Source organism: Mirounga leonina, unplaced genomic scaffold (genome assembly GCF_011800145.1).
Source record: "Mirounga leonina isolate KUSES-001 unplaced genomic scaffold, KU_Mleo_1.0 Mir_125, whole genome shotgun sequence".
Lineage (NCBI taxonomy): Eukaryota > Metazoa > Chordata > Mammalia > Carnivora > Phocidae > Mirounga > Mirounga leonina.
The window spans coordinates 14,350,322-14,369,428 of record NW_023270305.1 but is presented as its reverse complement, the minus strand read 5'-3'; the positions used below and the strand labels follow the sequence as shown (position 1 = coordinate 14,369,428).

The 19,107-nt window shown below is 49.2% G+C and overlaps 1 protein-coding gene across 1 annotated transcript; it reads right to left on the bottom strand.

The window, feature by feature from the left end:
- Positions 1 to 13,689: 13,689 nt before the first annotated feature.
- On the bottom strand, positions 13,690 to 18,788 carry TCF23 (transcription factor 23). The gene is made up of 3 exons (XM_035000766.1): positions 16,645 to 18,788; positions 15,656 to 15,898; positions 13,690 to 13,869 (listed from the first exon to the last, which is right to left on the bottom strand). The coding sequence occupies exons 1-3, from the start codon at positions 16,864 to 16,866 to the stop codon at positions 13,690 to 13,692; spliced, it is 645 nt and encodes a 214-aa protein (XP_034856657.1). The 5' UTR covers positions 16,867 to 18,788.
- Positions 18,789 to 19,107: the final 319 nt, after the last annotated feature.

The following is a 19,107-nucleotide window of genomic DNA, read 5'->3' as shown; positions in this document are numbered from 1 at the left end:
TTGACGTAAAAAAAAAAAAGTTCTCTGCCTATTAGTTTTCTCTGAAATAAGCAGTCATGCCAGGATCCAGACACACACAAAAAATATCTGTGCAATTGTACATACAGGAGTCATAGCCATAACGGTGCATTTCAAAACTTCTGGATACTTAAAAAACAAAACAGTATTCTGTTTTTATCACATATAATGATTTGCCTTTTAGGAAATTCTTTGGACCATAGTTCTTTGTTTCTTTTGTTAAAAGGTGTATACTTAAAAGACTCACTTTCACCTTATCCTCCATCCACTCCAGTTCCCACTATAACAAGTAACCGCTTTTCATTGTTATTAAAGATTTTTATTTTATTTATTTATTTGACAGAGAGAAACAGTGAGAGAGGGAACACAAGCAGGGGAAGTGGGAGAGGGAGAAGCAGGCTTCCCGCTGAGCAGGGAGCCCAATGTGGGAATTGATCCCAGGGCCCTGGGATCATGACCTGAGCCGAAGGCAGACGCTTAATGACTGAGCCACCCAGGCGCTCCTGTCCTTTTCCTTTTACCCATTTAAAAATCCGTCTCAGAGATCTTTTCATATTAATTTCACAGCAATATATGAGACCTGTTTTCCCATAGGACATGCTGTCAAACTTTTGGATTTTTGTCAGTATGATAGTTGAAAATGATATTTTGGTGTGACTTTCATCTTTATTTCTCTTTATTACTAATGAGTTTGTCTATTTCTTTGTATCCTAAACGGTATTTGCATCCCTTTCCCGAGAGCCATCTGTTCATATTCTTTCTCCATTTTTCTGTTGGGTGATTGGTCTCTTTTCTATTGATTTCTAGGATAAAGAAAATTCTCTTGAAATATTAGGGATATTGGGATGCCTGGGTGGCTCAGTCAGTTGAGTGTCTGCCTTTGGCTCAGGTCATGATCCCAGGGTCCTGGGATCGAGTCCCACATCAGGCTCCTTGCTCAGCAGGGAGCCTGCTTCTCTCTCTCTCCCTCTGCCGCTCCCCCTGCTTGTGCTCTCTCTCTCTCTGACAAATAAATAAGTAAAATCTTAAAAAAAAAAAAGAAATATTAGGGATATTATCACTATATCCATGACCTGAACTATAAATACTGTTATGAGATAATAGAAAATATATATGTTGGCCTCTGCCCCCAGTTCCTGGCACAGAGCTCCTAAAACCCTTGTAATTTTCTAAATGGTAAGAGCACAAAGAGCATCTTTGACACAGGGCTCTTAAAACCCTCATAAGTTTCTAAGGGATAAGAGAACCAGGTATATTTTTTGTTCTAATGAGGTGATTCTGGGTGGGCTCCTAGATGGAGGCTGGTCTCCAGAAAGACCACACTATGATGAGAAGCTTGGAATTTTCAGCCCCATCCCCCATACTCCAGAGAGGGGAGAGGGGCTGGAAATGGAGTTAATAATTGATCATGCCTACATGAGGAAGCCTCCATAAAATCCCAATCGTATGGGGTTCAGGGAACTTCCAGACTGGCAAACACATCCACACTAGGAGGGTGATGGACCCTAAAATCACTGGGACAGAAACTCCTGCTCTTGGGACCCTTCCAGACCTCGCCCTGTGTGTCTCCTCATCTAGCTGTTCATCTGTATCCTTTATTATATACTTTAATGAACTGGAAAACATAAGTGTTTCCCTGAGTTATGTGAGCCACCCTAGCAAATTAATTAAACTGGGGGGGGGGGGGGCGGCTATAGCCAGTAGATCAGAACCACAGGTGATAACCTGAGCTTGAGACTGGTGTCTGAAGTGAGGGTGGGAGTGAGGAGCAGTCTTGTGGGACTGAACCCTTACCTATGACATCTGACTCTATCTCAGGTAGATAATGCCAGGAGTGAGTTAAATTGTAGGACACCCAGCTCGTGTCAGGAGAGTTGCTTAGTGTTTGGGGCGAAACCCTCATACATTTGTGACCAGAGTGTCAGAAGTGAAGTATTCTCTGTAAAGGTAAAGGAGACACACAAGAGAAAAACACAGAGCAGGGAAGAACTGGGTTTTCACCTACTTAGGAAGGAAAAAACCAAGTTTTTTCCATTACAGTTGGCCATGTTGTCATTTGCCTTTTGACTTTGCTTATAGTGATTTTTTAAACTAACATATGATGTATTATTTGTTTCAGAGGTACAGGTCTGTGATTCATCAGTCTTACACAATTCACAGCGTCCACCATAGTACATACCCTCTCCAATGTCCATCACCCAACCACGCCATCCCTCCCACCCCTGCTTATAGTGATTTTTATCTTGCGAATTTTCTCCATGATACTTTGACATTTAGAAATAGAACAGAGAAGGAGGGGCCAGGAAGAAGAAAAGGAACAGTTGGTTAAGGAACCTAAAGAAGAAAAGTGTTTCAAGAAGAGATAGAGTTGGGGGTGCCTGGGTGGCTCAGTTGGTTGAGGGTCCGGCTCTTGATTTAGGCTCAGGTAATGATCTCAGGGTCCTGGGATCCAGTCCCATGTCAGGCTCCGCTCTCGGTGGGGAGTCTGCTTGAGGATTTTTTTCCCCTCTCTTCTCCTACCCCCACTTGTGCACAGGTACTCTCTTGCTCTCTACTGAATAAATCAATCTTAAAAAGAAAAGTAAGAAGAAGAAGAGGAAGAAGAAGAAGAAGAGGAAGAAGAAAGAAGAAGAAGAAGGGACAGAGTTGGGCACCTGGCTGGCTCAGCCGGCAGAGCGTGAGACTCTTGATCTTGGGGTCATGGGTTCAGACCCCACGTTGGATGTGGAGCCTGCTTAAAAAAAAAAAAGTAAGGGGCACCTGGGTGGCTCAGTCAGTTAAGAGTCTGCCTTCGGCTCAGAACATGGTCCCAGGGTCCTGGGATTGAGCCCCACGTCAGGCTTCCTGCTCAGTGGGGAGTCTGCTTCTCCCTCTGCCTCTCTCTCCCCACTTGTGTGCTCTCTCTCTCTCTGTCTCAAATAAATAAATAAAATCTTTTTAAAAAGTACAGGATTGTCAAAAGGGTCAAATGATGCTCAAAACAAAACACTAAGATGAGGCCATAGAAATGAACATTGGATTTGGCAAAAGGGAGGCCATCAACGACCTTACCAGTGTGGTTTTAGCGGTAAGATGGAGATAGACACCTGGTTGGAGTGAGTGAATGAGGAAAGACAACAGAGAGTATTTTTTTTAAAGTTTTGCTATGCAGGGGCACCTGGGTGGCCCAGTCAGTTAAGTGTCCGACTCTTGATTTTGGTTCAGGGCATGATCTCAGGGTTATGGGATCGAGCCTTGCATTGGGCTCTGCCCTGAGCATGGAGTCTGCTTGGGTTTCTCTTTCCCTCTCCCTCTGCTCCTCCCCCCATTCTCTCTCTCTCTCAAATAAATAAATAACACTTAAAAAAAAAAGTTTTGCTATGCAGCGGGACAGAGAAGTGTGGTGTAATGGGAGATATTATACTAGGGAGTGTTTATATGCTCATATAAATGACCCAGGGATGGAAAAAGCTAAGGATGTAGAAGGAGGCAGAGGGAATATTTTTAGAAGTGAGGCCCTTCTAAAGGGCAAGAGGGGCTGGGTTGTTGCTTCACAGAGAAGGCAGACTTTGTCCCTTTTGAGTGTGGGCACACAGCTGGGAAATGGTAGGTGTGGCTGTTGGTATGATGACGGAGGGGTTCCTGCCTGATGGCTCTTGTTTTCTCCATGAAGCATGTGGTGAAGGCAAGCTGGGAGGGCTGAGTAGAGAAAAAGAACGGGAAATAAATGTGTTAGAATGTGGTAGGGAAACGCACCAGGGAAAGTTGCCATAGAGTGTTGAGTGCCCATTTGAGATTCATGGTGAGAATTTCAAGGGAGGTCACTGAGCAAGTTGATGTTCATCTCCAGCCATGTTCAGGCAAGGCCTGGAGTGGAAAATAATACAGGGTCAGGATGTTGCCAAGCAAACACAGTGCAGGGGAGGCAAAGGATAGTGGTATGTGCAAGAGAGCAATTACAATAATGAACGTGGAATCTGACATGAATAAAGAGGAAGTGAGGACATGAGGCAAGATGGTTAGTATATGAGTCACAGGTTTCAGTAAGAATGAAGAAATGCTGGAATGCATGCACTAGCCTACAGGAGGAGGAGGATAGGAGATAAGGAACAAGTCAGAATTCTTGAAATAGAGATTTTGGAGACAGTGTAGTTATTGGTGATGATAAGGTGAAGGTCATGACCATAGGAGTGGGTGGCTGAAGTGAAGCAACAGGAAATTGCATTTGAGGAGGTGAGGAGCCGAGATCCTAAGGATAATGCCTCTGGACAGAACCAAAACATTGGCACAACCTAGAATTTATACAGTAGGAAAATCTTATGAGAATATTCTGGCTTAAAGTGTAAATAAAAATGGGTTTTTAAATAATGGCTTGTATTCTGCCTTATTTAGACACACATTTAAATGGTGGGAACTATGGAGGTGTGTACCTGAGTTAAGAAAATTATATACCATCAGGGATTTTGGGGGAGAAGGAGGGTGGTCTGGGTTTATAATGATTCATAACGGTCGGTACAGCTTTCTGAGGGAAGAACACTGAAAAATCATGGCCCATCAAGATCTTAGCTCACATTGTTTTGCTTACAAATTGCATAACCTTCTTGTTCCTTTGCTGGGCAACCTCTGTTTACAATCTGGTTAAAGAATCAGCCCTTACAATGACGTTATTAAACACATACGGACACAATGGTGGCCATAGCAACAGCAGAGTTAAGACATTCGACGTTCTCAAATTCAGTTTCCTCAACAACCTACTGAGGAGGGACACGAAGATTTTAGGAAAGATGCCATTTTCCCGTGCACATTCACCGAAGGAAAAGAAAGTCCAGCCGGAGAGTGTTCATAACGATCGGTGTGACCCTAAGTGTCCTTCTGGCAGGCAGTCACAGTAGTTGACACCCAGGATGCTCTGCTCTCTTTGGCTCTGGTTGATTTCTGCAGCCAGGTCAAGACGCCACCGACAATCAACCAAGCGAGGCTGTGAGGATCTGTGAAACTTGGTGCCCTCAGGTTCCCTATTTAAAAGGGGAGTGAGTGATGTTCAGTGCATCCGTTGTCGGGAGGCAGGCCAGATGCCAAAAGAATCAAACCTTGGCCATCCTATCACGCAGGGTCCAGTCGGGTACACAGACCAGTTAATTTAACAGAGGATATTTACTGTAAGGACAGCATAAGCCAAAGGGAATGCCAAGGAAACGCAGAGGTGGCAACTGAAGCCCCTGGAGAGGTAGCGGTTAACAAAGGGAAAAGGTACAAGTTTACTGGAACCCAGAGGCTTCGAGGAGGAGCCTGGCGGAGGCGGAACTCAGACCTCAGAGGAAGGAGTACTGGAGAGTTGGTGCTGGTATCTTTAAGGGGCACAATTAAGGCTGGGTCCAAGAAGGGGAAAAGGTGGAACCGAGTGCAGCCCCTGAGGCAGCGGGCGGGGCGGGGCGGGGGCAGGGGTAGGGGTGAGGGTGGAGGTTGTGGGTGGGGCGGGCTGCGGGGAGCTCTTACCACCACTACACTCAGGTGCGGAAAGCAAGCACTTTGCAGGCTTCCTCTAGCACCCCCTATTGGCGGAGCTTAACAAGGGGCTCCCGGCAAAGAGGACTGTAGTTGCAAGAAGCCCAGCGCCAGCAGCGGTAGGAAAACGAATACAAGGTTCTAGTTTGGGGCTATTACAGATAAACGCTATTATGAGGATTCTTGTACACATCTTTCCATGCACTTGTGCACTCATATTTTGGGCATATATATCTAGGAGTGCTCTTGCTAGATTTAATAGATACAGATGATAACCGTTCTGGTGAATGTGAATTGTAATTTTAATTTGCATATTTCTAATCACTATTGAAGTTGGCCATCTTGACCACTGGGATATCCTCCTTAGAACGGTTCCTCATTTGGATGCCTGGCTGGCTCAGTCGGTGGAGCATGCGACTCTTGATCTTGGGGTTGTGAGTTCAGGCCCCACATTGTGTGTAGAGATTACTTAAAAATTTTTAAAGAAAAAAGGTTCCTCATTAAGTCTGTAGCCCATTTACAGTTGGATGGTCAGTCTTTTTCTTATTGCTTGGTGGGGTTTTTTAATATATTCTTGATATAAGCCCTTCCGATTATATGCATCCCAAATATCTTCTCCCAGCCTGTGAATTTGTCTTTTTCACTCTCTCCATTGGTGCCTTTTGATGAATAGAAGTTCTTAATTTTATATAGTACAACTTATCAGATTTTTTCCTTTAGAGTTCGTGCTATATTTTCTTTAAGCAGTATTTCCTTATTTCAGATTCATGAATATATTCTCCTATATTCTTTTTCTATTTTCCATCTCTTTTCTTTGTCCATAGGTACTGAATTCTGAGTCATTTCTTCAGATCTATTTTCCAATTTACTTGTTTTCAGCAGTTTCTAATCATCTGCTGGGTTCCTAATTAAAATATTATATTTTTAATTTCTAGAAATTATTATTTTTCCCCAATTTTGCCTGCTCATTTTTAGCCTCTTGTTCCTGCATTGTCTTTTCAGAATCCTTGTTATTTCTTTAAACATCTGAAACATGCTTAATGCGTATCATGTACCTAAACATTACTGTATCTGCAGTCATTGCCAGTGTGATTTTACAGTTCAGTGTTTCCGCTATCGTTTGTTTATGCTGGCTTATGTTTCCTTCAGATTTTTATAACTGTTTGCTCTGAGCTCAAGTTTGTTACAATTTTATTCATGGGAATCCTTCAAAGCTTAGATTTAAAGTATATTCTCCCAGAGAGGAATTGTACTTGCTTGTGCCTAGAAACACTACTAAATTGAGACCACTCGAAATTTTTGGCTTTTTTGGCTTTTTTGGCCCGCAAAGGTTGAGGGCTTAGAAATCTTTGGGGAACTCCCCCCACCCCACCCCAGCCAAGGTCTATTTTATAGCAAGTGTTGCCAACTCTCTTTCCCGCAATGAGGGTATTGCCTTTTGGTGACCCCAGCTTTATGACAGGGTCTCTGACTCATCTTCCCATTTTGTATGGGTCCCAGGCTTTGTCTCTTGCACCCAAATTTGGCCTATTAAAACCCTGGCCTGGGGCACCAACAATCTGCAGATACTATCAAGGCAGTACTGGCCTCAGTGCTGGCTTACCATTTTTGGTTTTATGGTTTCTTATTCCTTCTCTTATTTCTTTCCCCTACTTTTCTGCCGGCCCAACAATGCATTTAAAAATATGATTTTTGGGGGGCGTGTGGGTGGCTCAGTCGGTTAAGCATCTGCCTTCAGCTCAGGTCATGATCCCGGGGTCCTGGGATCGAGCCCCACATCAGGCTCCCTGCTCCACAGGAAGCCTGCTTCTCCCTCTCCCACTCCCCCTGCTTGTGTTCCTTCTCTCGCTGCCTCTCTCTCTCTGTCAAATAAATAAATAAATAGAATCTTTAAAAATATTTTTTAAAGATTTTATTTATTTATCTGGGGGGAGGAGCAGAGGGGAAGGGAGAGAATCTCAAGCTGACTCCCGCTGAGCACGGAGCTCAGTCCCACAACCCCGAGATCATGAACTGAGCCAAAACCAAGAGTCGGATGCTTAACCGACTGAGCCACCCAGGCGACCCTAAAAATATGTTTTTAATATTTTATCCATCATTTTGCGTGTTCTGTACCAGGAGGATTTCCCTGCATATCTAGCCCACCATATTGTCAGAAATAGAAATCCAACGATTTTTCTTAGAAAACATGTCACTCATGCAGGAGTCCTACAAGGCAGGTAATTTCTACTTCAGCGTCAAGTATGTTTTACAAACCCAAGATTTCTCCTTCCTGATCTGTTTCTTCATGTTTGTTTAGAATGTCTCCGGAGAAACAGAGTTGCATAGTTGCCATAACTAAGCACAGATTGAATGAAAACCCTGTGAGAATAGCTATTATTGGACTAGATAATGAGGTGATCATCCAGGACCACATCAAGTTGGGATAAAATAAAGACTATGGGAGAACTGATCAATTCCTTTAGATACCCTTCTGTCAAGATCAGAGTCACTTTCCTCCACAATTTTGCAATTTGGGAGGAGGTATTTCAAAATAACTGATTTCCCTGGCTTGGGATGTAGATTTAAGAGAAGATTCTGGTAAAGCCAGAGGAGATATTTCAACATAGATGCTTTGCCAATTTAGGGCTTTGTGGGAGGCTTCTTGACAGTTCTACTTCTGACCTTGTACAAAGTCATCCTTGTAATATGGTGATGAAAAAAAAAAAATCTTCCAGTGAAGGGAGTGGAGCAGAAAGCCCCACCAATCTCTTTGTCATCTTGAGCTGAAAAGAACACTTTTCTTCTTAAAAGGGCTTTAGGAGGATGGACATAAAATGATTGACATAGGATTTGTACTGTTTTGGGGAGGCTGAGGAAGGCTCTGGCTTCTTTTGATATGCGTGAGACCAGCCCCTTTCCGTCCTAGGTCTTAAATAAGCAAGGCATTAATAACACACCCACTACTTCACTGATAGTGTTTCTAACAGCTGGTTTCTTGGAGCGATTTGCAATATCAAGATCTCTTCTACAGAGTGACACTGCCTTTCAAAAAGGGCTATCCAGTTGTTCTTCCTCCACTCTCCCTGTAGCTCACACAGAACAAGAATCCCATGAAAATCTATTAACCCGGCGTCCTGTACTCAGCCTGGGATTTCAAATACAGCCTAGGATTTCATAATTTTTTAGTAACACCATTCCCCCCATGTAGAGTTCCACCTATCTTTCTTTCTTTCTTTTTTTAAGATTTTATTTATTTATTCATTCATTCATTCATTCATTTATTTATTTATTTATTTAGAGCCCACACACAGGCATGAGCACTCACGAGGGGAGGGGCACTGTAAGCGGAATGCAGAGCCTGAGGGGCTCAAGGTGGAACTAGATCGCAGGATCTGAGATCCTGACCTGATCTATAACCAAGAGTCCATGGCTTATGAGACTGAGCCACCCAGCCTCCCCTAGAATTACACTTTTTTTTTTTAAGATTTATTTATTTATTTCAGAGACAGAGAGAGAAGAAAGCACAAGCATGAGTAGGGGTGAGGGGCAGAGGGAGAAGCCGACTCCCCACTGAGCAGGGAGCCCGATGATGCAGGGGCTCCGATCCCTGGACTCCGGGATCATGACCTGAGCCAAAGGCAGACGCTTAACCTTAACCGACTGAGCCACCCGACCTGAGTCAATGGCATATTTTTATGACAAAGCTGCCAAAAGCAAGAAAGAAAAAGGTCTGTCCTGGCCTGCCTTTCTGTCCAGGGAAATAATGGTGGTGGTGCGTTGTTGCCAAGATAGATGAGCCTTGTGAAAGAGAGTCTCACTTCCTTGGCCAGTTGGTGGGGTAGTGTAACTGCGTTAGGGAGGCACGTTCACCCAGCCTGGCCTGTGCAGGAGGAGTTTTGCTGATTGGCACATCCCCCATCTGGCGGCCCTCCCAGCACCCGGGCCCATGGCTACTGGCGATGAGATGGAGCCCTCCCCAGCAGGCTTGGCACATGGCCACACTTCAGCAGTGACAGCTGAGCTTTGCTTCAACTTCTGGTTTGTGCTACTGCACTTCTTCTCAGAGCGCATCAGACCTTGATACCTTGATGGTCTTCTGTTCACCGGACATGGGCTCCCTCCCCATGCGCTATTTAAAATTCGCACCTTTATAGAGAGTGTACCTATATTTGCACCAGGAGCTCTAGGGGCTCTGCCGCCCAGCCTGCAGTTAGCTGTGGTTTCTGGGATGTGGGACATGGAATCTATTTTCATCCAACTTGGCCCCAACCCAGAGGTTCCAGCCCACTGAAGCCGGAGGTAACTGATGTGATTTAGGCCTGATTTACTGAGCCTGTTTTTCTCTTCCAGCATCCTCAATGTGGAGGACTGTTCTTGTTCTGATTTCTGGACCATAATTTTTTGTAAGTTTTTCTGGTTAAAAAAAACCTCAGTCGTCTTTGCCCCCTCGTTACTTCCCGGTTTATTCAGTGCACGATCAGCTTCTTCAGCGGTCTTCTGTAGCTGACACGTAATGCTGCAGCTCGTGCCCTAGGCGGCTGAGGTGGGCCCTTGCCCTTTGCTTGCTACTCGACAGCTGACATCTTGCTGTTATTTAAAAATTACATTAATTAGGGGCACCTGGGTGTCTCAGTCAGTTGAGCGACTGACTCTTGGTTTCAGCTCGGGTCGTGATCTCAGGGTTGTGGGGGATCTGTGTGTAGTTGGACTCTGCGCTCAGCGGGAGTCTTCTTCTTTCTTTCTCCCTCCCCCTCTGCCACCCCATGTGTGTGCGTGCTCTCTCTCTCTCAAATAAATAAAGAAAAAAAATCTTCAAAAAATTACATTAATGAGCCCACTATATGTGACTATATATAACATTTTTATGAAAAATCATTATTTTCCGTGTTGGAAAGTATTTAGTGGGAAGAGTGGCATTGTTTTACATTTTTGCAAATACCTTTAATGTCTGTTGCAAGAGATAGCTGGATTCTCCTGTCTGCTTCTACATCCCATCTGTTGCGATATCACATATTGTGTGGTTTCTGGAAAATTCCATGATGCGTGAGAGAAGTGTGAGAAAAGGCAAATAGCATCTTGTATTATGAAAATAGTTTGGGCCACGCAGAAGGGGCCTCAGGGACGCCCCCAGAGTCCCCAGACCACACTTTGAATACCTGTGATCTAGAGTGAAGGGCGGTATACCTTTTCTTGGAGGGCCATATTGTAAATATTTTAGGCTTAATCTGTCGTAGCTATTCAACTCTGCTGTGGTATCAGGAAAGCAGCTATAGGTAACATGTAAACAAATGGGTATGACCATAACCCACAAAAACTTATTTACAAAAACCTGCAGGGGGTGGGAGGAGGGGGGCTGGATTTGGCCAGTGAGCCAGCTCCTGGTCTACAGCACCAAGCTTGCAGGGGCCTGGGTTTGGGGCTTGTGCCATAAAAGGAGGAGGACAGTGCCATCTGATTCGTCCTAGCCAGGCCCCTTCCAGAGGAAGAGAAAAGGAATTTCTTAGAGAAGACTAGATCTTGTATTTTAATTACCCTAGTTCCCAACTGGTAAAATCCACAGTCTCCACCTTCTACTTAGACATCCCTCGGCCAGCTCTGCTTCTCCCATGGCCCAAGCTTCTGCCCTGCAACTCTGCTGCTCATCGGGAAGCAGATGCACATCCAACTCTGGGGAAGCTGTGCTGGCCATCTCTGCCTGTCCCGCCACCTCGGGTCATGGGCACCCGGGCAGGCAGTACAAGCTAGCCAAGTGGGCCAGCCATCCCCCTGACTCCTGAGTTAGGCCACCTTAGTGGCATTTTGTCCTCTGTACTTCTGGTTCCTTTTGGAGCCTGTTCCCAGGGGGACCAAAGCTGTCTTTGGACTTGAGTCTTAACCTGCCTTTTACCACTCTTGCCTATCCCATGCCCCTAGACCTGGTGGGAATAAAAAGCCTTCAGTGAGCCGGTGTTTTTATTCCTCTGCTGCAGAGGCAAAGAACTCCTGGTTCTGGTTCCTTTGTGGATCCAAGTCTCTGACCTGACATTTCCTCCGGTCATTCCCATTCGTCCTCTGGTCCTTCCCTTGACTCTGCCTCCTCCGCAGCCCCTTGGCAACCTGGCCTGTGCTGGCTGCTCTCCAGCTGGAGGACATGGCCTCTGGACCCCAGACTGGCCTGGGCACGAAGGAAAACAGGAGCCTGGGGCAGCCTAAGCAACTTGTATTGAATGCGCTTCCCCTTCCTCAGCGGTCCACCAGCTTCATCTTTCTTTGCTGTCCTGGTCTTCTCTACCAGGGTAATGCAGTCACCCCAGGGGGGCCTGATAGGACTGGGCAAAAGCTGGAGTCTGAGCAGGGTCGGGTGGGGCAGGCCCCCAACTAGTCTCCTTAGCTATCAGAAGGGGACCCCCCAATGTATGCCCCAAACCAGCTTGCCCAGTTTCATTCCCCAGAAAAAGATTGTGTGCCACCAGCTTGGGAGGAGATTCATCTGTTCCTCTGCCTACCACTTTCAAACTCAACCAGGAAGTTATTGCTATTTGGCTTTAAAAATAGAACATTCAAGCTGGACTTTTATGGTCTTGTGAGGAACACTGTGCTCATGCCCACCCACACCTGGTCTCTGCCCCTGCCTGGTCTCATCCAGCTGCTCAGGAGCCGTTCTCAGTGGGTCCCTCAGTGGAGACTTGGTAGATTTATGAGTTCGGCCTTGGCTGAGACCTTCTCCCCATGGCTCCCAGCCACTGTTCAGCTGCTCTCCCACATCCCATGCAGCCCGCGGCTGGGACGTTCTGTGTCTTTTTCTGCCTCCACCCCAACTTGCTGAGTCACCCCTCAGCCCCTTTCCCCTGCTGCCCGGTCCAGCCCTGTGGAGGAGCAGTGGCTCGTCATGCCAGAGCCTCATTTAGTCTCACAATGGCAATGGTGGCTCTAAGGCTACCCGTGTTGGGACTCGAGTCAGCTGGTCCATCCCCTCCCGCTCTGAGGTACTGATCTTTAACAAAAAGCTGGTTCCTTCTCTGTCTGGACTTCAGGTGCCTTTGGGTTTGAAGCTGTCCCTGATCTGAAAAATTACTTTTAGTATGTGTAGACTCTAGGATTAGTCCTCAAATGATTTCTTCAGAGCCAGAGAGAAATTCCACTAAAGCTCTCAGAGATCTCCGGCACCCCGTGGCAAGACTTAAGGAGTGCCTGGGAGGGCAGTGCCTGTGGGGAGAAGCTGCCCCTGGAGAGCTCATTTGTAGACAGATTGTAGAAATAACTCCAGAGCCAGTGAGGCCTTAGGCCAAAATCATATAAAGAACCCAGTGAACACAGGCCTATCTTGTTTTTCCTGGAGGTTAGGTTTCTAACATAATGGAAAGAGAAGACTAATTATCATCCCCTGGAAAAGGTAAGTGTTCGCCTTCAAAGGTCCTTCAAGGAGGTAATCAGGCCCATCAATATCCTTCAGATTCAAGGCCTTCAGGTGCTGTCTGCTTCAGTTCCAGTAGGCCTGCCTCTGGGATAAGATCATGTCAAACTAGGCAGCTGGGACCATCAAAAAGTTTCTCTGGAAACTGGAATGCAAGCAATGCAAGCTTTCTGGCTTAACCCATAAATCTAAGTCATTATCAAGAAAAGCGTGGAAGGGCGCAGGGCCCAGAGAGGGAGGAAGTGTAGTGATGAGGGGCAGCTGGAGAGACCACAGTGCAGACAAGACTCCTAAATTCCCCCCTGCCTCTTGGACATCAGGTAATGTCTTGTGGAGCAATAACAAGCAGGCTCCCTTCTTCAGTTTCCATCTGCCTACGTGACCCTGGCCCAGTTCTGTTCACACTCACAGCTGCCCAGAGCCTGTCCAGCCCTTGGCTTTCCCATCAGCACCTGCAGCTGCTGCCCTCCTAGGCCTCTACCTCTGCACCTGCATGTCCGGAGGGTTTGTGGGAAGCTTAGGGGAGAAAGCAGGGGCGGTGCCCTAACTCAGCGTCCAAGCCAACCAAACCCTGTCCTCTCCCACTTCCCTTGCAGCCATCACAACACCCGCCTCCCCCAGTGCTCCTGAGTACCCTCCCATTGCCGAAGGGCCCACTGCTTCGCCTGGTCTGCGTGCTGGAACCTGGGCGCTGAACCCGAGTCTGTCCAATCTGAGGGCTGAGAGTCAGAGGGAAGACAGGCAGGGCTGGTAGGGAATCTAGGTTCCTAAGCTCGAGTCGCAGTCTAGGAGAAAAAGGCAAGTGGTGATGCTCATTTGTCACCGAGAGCTGGTGAGCGTGGCCTCGTGGGAAAGAGAGCGTCTGCCTCTTCAGAGACTTGGGCTCTGGCCTCTGCCTCCGTTGTTCTTTGGCTTGAGGTGGTAGCTGTAGTGGGCTCAAGGCCAGAGCCCCCCAGGCCTCCAGCATAGAGACGAGATCGCATGGGCCACTTCTGCAAGACACGGGGATGGGAAGTGAGTAATGCTCACTATTGCAGCCCCTCGTAGTCCTTGGCACCCCAAACTTGGCCTTCCCTAGCTCCCCTCCCTGAGACCCTCTCCCACCATGACTGCCCTGATCACAGTGGTCTCGGGCTCACCACCACTTACGGCCCCCTGCCTTCTCCTGACCCCCTGAGCCTGGCAGAGAGGCTCACGAGGAGCTGTCTGAGAAGAGCAAGGTCCTGAAAGGAGCCCCCCGATGATGGGGAGGGAGGAGCATGGCAGAGCTGGCAGCAGCCAGGGGCTGGGCAGCGGGGAGGGCAGCAGAGCCGGGGCAAGGAGAGGGTCCTCCTGATACTGAACAGCCCTGACCTCTTCTCTTGCTCAGCCCCCAACCCAGGTACCCCTGGCCACACTTAGGGCTGCCCGTCCGTCTAAGCTGGGGACCTCCTTGCGCATCCTTCCAGCAGGAGCATGGACAACCCCAGAAAACACCAGTTGACTCTGCTCTGAGGGCTGCCCTCCTCTTGGCAGCCCTCTATGGGGTGGGGGCGCCAAGGGGCACTGCTCCCTGCTAACTCTCCCATCCCCCCACGCTGCCTGAGTTCTAGACAGAACCGGCTCTCATCTCTTCTTTCTTCAGCATATTTATCCATCACCTCCTACATGCAAGGGCCTGACTTGGGTCGTCGCTTTACAGGTAAGGAAACGACTCTGCCACTGTCAGCATTTCAGAGTCGTCCCCATTTAGTCTCAAGTTCTTGCATTTTAGCTATATTTGCATGAGAGGAAAGAAATCTCAAGTTTCAAGACATTTCAGAACTGTGATGTTTAGGGGATAGAGAGGGTGAACGTATCCTCCACAAAAACAAGGCTGAGCCCTTTCCAGTGCTGTCTAGCCTCAGAGGGCAGAGATGACCCATCCTTTATAACAGCTCACTCTGCAACCAGCAGCTTACAGCACCCTTGGCCTGCTTGATGGCTATGAGCATGGGCTCTGAGGTCAGACACCCTCGGGTTCAAACTGCATTGAGCCACTTAATCTCCCCAAGATTCGATTTCCTCATCTGTAAAGTAATCCTCATTGGGTTCTCGTGTGGACAAGAAGATGGAAAGAACTGGAGTGCTAAGCCCAGCTCCTGGCATAACTTTTGCACCCAAATACTGTTATTGTTGTTATTTGTGATGGTGAATATTGTTAATTCTACTTTTCACTCATGATCTCATTTCATACCATGGAGGGGAAGTAAGGCTCGTGTTAGCTTCCCTTTCACATATGATAAAGCTGAGGCTCAGGAAAGGCAGGTCCCGGTCTAGGAGGTGGAAAGCACCCCCCCAACACACACACACACACTCTGCCCCCCCACTGCTGGTCCCTCCCCCACCCCAGCTTGATTGCTTCTCCAGTGAGGCTTTCTGAGACCTGTTCTCCCAGAGGGGGATCCCTCCTATGGCAGAAGTCCAGAGGACACGGAGGCATTATACGATGATCGGGTGATGTGCCCTGGAATCTCGGACTCTCCCGGTGCGGTTTCCTTTCCCAGGTCCCAGCCCCAGAAACTGCTCCGAATTTCCCTCCTCTTGGAGGAGCCGCATTTTCCATGAAGTCATTTCCAATCACCACCCCCACTGCCCCCAGGGTCAGCCGATTCCCAAGAGCGGGGCTTGGCTCCTCTCCCTGTGAGAGAGCAGGAAGCAGCCAGTCCCCGGTCCCCACGTCAGCTCTGCTCAGGGCAGGGGGCCTGAGTCCAGTCCATCCCAAACCCCATTCCCCAAGGCCCGGGGCTCGTGGCCTACCTTGAGAGGGTGTAGGTAGCAGAGTCCACGCAGGAAGGGAGGCCAGGCGGGGCCGGGCAACTCGTGGCCCAGCGTGCGGGTCAGGTGGGCTATGTAGCCGGTGGCCAGCACCAGCACATCCAACTTGGAGAGCTTGGTGTCGGGTGGCACAGTGGGCAGAGCGGCCTGCAGGGCCAGGAAGGCCTGGCGCAATGTCCTCACCCGGCTCCGCTCCCGTGCAGCATTCTTGGGACTGGCCTCACTCTGCACAGAGGACCCCAGGTGAGTGGGTCTGACTGGACCCCCATCGGCCCCTGTTTCTAAGAGCATTCTAGTGTGAGGTCTCCTTCCAGAGCAGTAGTGCGCTGAACAGCAGAGACCTGAGGACCTCATGCCCTGTTTGACCGCTCTCAGCCCTGCCCTGCTTTACGCCTGAGGAAACGCAGAGAAGGTGTCACTTGGGGTCAGATGGCAGCAGGGTGGCAAGCCTGGGCTCAGAAGCCGAGAGTCCTTTCCTCTCTCTAATACTCTAGCCCTTGCTCCATCCACACCCAAGTCTGAAGCCTGCCTATCAGGGTGCCCCAGGGCCGCGGGAAGCTAAGAGCCACCCCCCGCTCCGTAAGGCTGACCCTTGCCCGGCCAGGTCCTGAGATGAAGACGCAGCTGCAGTGAAGAAGAAAGGACCCCCAACCAGGGGCCAGAACCCACAGCTGCTGTCCTGACCCCACCACCGGCTGCAGTTCCGGGGCTGTGGGGAATTCACCCCATTCCTCCAGGCCTCAGTTCCCCCAGAGAAGTGAGTTGGGCCAGCTCTCTGAGCCGCGCTCTGGTTGAGACCCCCTGAATTACCCCAACCACCCAAGCGTGGAGCCTTGGAGTCGAAGGCGCCAGTGGCCCCCCTCTTGGGCAGGGACAGTAATGCTGAGAGAGGCTTTGCCATCAGAGGTGATGCCTCAGCCCCTCCAACCCTGCCTCCCCCCACTCCCTCCACAGGTCCGGCATTTCCTTACCCGGCCACGAGCCAGGCTGCTGGGCCTGACCCCCCGTGGGCTCGGGCCAGCTCTGCTCCACCTTCGGTCGCTCCAGCTCGTCTCTTCCCACAGGTCCTGCCTTGTTCTGCTCAGGCGGCTCCGCTTCCTGCCAGGGCCTGCGACCAGCCGCAGCTTGGCCTTCGCCGGCTTCTGCCCCACTGCCGGCATGGCGGGGGCCCTTCTGACCTCCCTCTGTGACATGCCACAGCCCCGGGCGGTGTGCCGCAGTACCTAGACGGGAGCACAGGGCCTCACGGAGCCCGTGGGCACAAGCTCAGCGGGCAGGCGGGTCGCCCAGCCAGCAATGTCTCCGAGGGAGCTGGCGCCCAGTCAGTCCCGCTTCACTCCTTGCTCTGGGACGGCCGCCCACCCGGCGCAGCCCCCGCGAGGAGCCTCCTGCCTGCCTCCCAATCGGCTCAGGGGTGGGGGCACAGACGCCGGGAGTGGCCGAGCCCCAGGAGGAGGCCCCTGCTGGAGGAGGCAGGAGGGTGGTGGGAAGGCAGCTCCCTTCCCAGAGCCTTGCCGGATCCTCACAGTAGTCCTGCCATGCACACGCAAGTCTAGCTTTGAGGCTCAAGTCCCTGCAAGGGCCCCGAACCCCCTCCTTTGCCAGAAGCCCGCCTGCACACACCGGCAAGGGACCTTTCCTCCCCTTGCCAATGAACATGACCTTCCAGCCACAGGGCACTACTCCCCATCCCCCAAGCAGGCCTCCTATTTCCGACCCAGTGCCTCTCCATTCCCTGGGATCCTTCCTCCAGGGATGGGGGAAAGGAGGCTGCCTTCATCCGTTGGCTTATACCCTTCATTTGTGAGGATTTCTTCAAACCCCGCAGAGGCCAGAGCCCATGTCTCCCTGTTTGATGGGTACCCTACTTTATGCATGACCACACCCTGGCGAGTTCCCTCACAGTTCAGTGTTCTTAGATCACTATGTGCCAGGCACTGTGCTAAGCACGTTATATGTATTCTCTTGTTTATTTCTCAGAACAACCTTCTAAGGAAAAAGAGACTCCCGTATCCTCGTTTTACAGATGGGAAAATGGGGATCAGGAAGTGACACAACTAATAAATACAGCTCGTAAGTGATGGGGGTGGGATGAGAGCCCAGGGCAGCCTGTTAGACTTGGAAGGCTGCCCCTCAGCCTATGCTGTTCTGCGTGGGTGGGTCACTCATGTCTGTCCCCATGCGGGTCACATCATCTGCTCCTTACAGCTAGTCAGGAGGAGTGAGGATGAAGGGACAGCAAATCTGCCACAGTAGCCCCTGCCTGTCCCCAAGTCCCAGTCTCTGCTTGCAGCACAATCCATCTGAGATGTCCCTTGTCCGCCCATTATGAACTCCAGGGGAGACAAAATAAGTAGAGAGAAAGGAGAGAAAGGACAGAGGAGTAAAGGCGGATGTACGTAGTAGAGTGAGAGAGAACCACAGCCAACCAGAGGGAAAGGAAACAGGAAGACAAGGAAAATCCACCTGAATGTCTGTCATCAGTAAGGAAGTGATCACATACATTTTGGTATCTCCATACCGTGGACTGATGCGCAGTAATAAAAAGAAGACAGACCTCTGTAGAGTGACATGAAAATAACTCTCCAAGATGCATGGTTAAGTGAGAAAAACCTAGCTGTAGATCAATATACATGATAAAATCCCACCTGGGATCAAAAACACCAAAAACCAAAAGCTGTAAGCGTGGAGGTTTATGTGTTTATATGAATGTATAGAAACTAGACCAAAAAGTTGCACGCCATGTTGTTTTGTTTTGTTTTGTTCTGTTTGTTTTACTCTAGATGCAGAGAATGAAACATACTCTGGATCCGTGGTGCACCGTGGCCCTCGGTACCACAGAGCCTCCTGTTGGCCTCCCTCCCTCCCTTCCTTCCATCTATCCCCTTTTATCCCATTCCCATTTTTCTTCCCTATCGCCATTTCAAAGTATTTAATGTATAGTCTTTTGCTAGTCTGTGTGGTGGTTTTAAAATATGTACACAGACTCTTTGATACTTCTCTCTTCAGAAGGTGGAACCCCGTCCCCCTCCCTGTGAGTGTGGGCCAGACTTAACAACTTGCTCCCAACAAATAAAACGTGGCAGGGGCGCCTGGGTGGCTCAGTCATGTCTGCCTTCAGCTCAGGTCATGATCCTGGAGTCCCGGGATCGAGTCCCGCATCGGGCTACCTGCTCAGCAGGAGTCTGCTTCACCCTCTCCTGCTCCCCCCTCTTGTGCTCTTTCTCTCTCTCACTCTCTCTCTCAAATAAATAAATAAAATCTTAAAAAAAAGATGCTGTAGCTTCCTCCTGGGATCGCTTGGTCCTCCGGCTCTAGGGGAAGCCAGCTGCTGTGTCACGAAGGTACTCCAGTCGCCCTGAGAGGTCCAGGTGGTGAGGAAGGGGGCTCCTCACAACAGCCAGCACGAACCGGCAACCATGTGAGTGCACCAC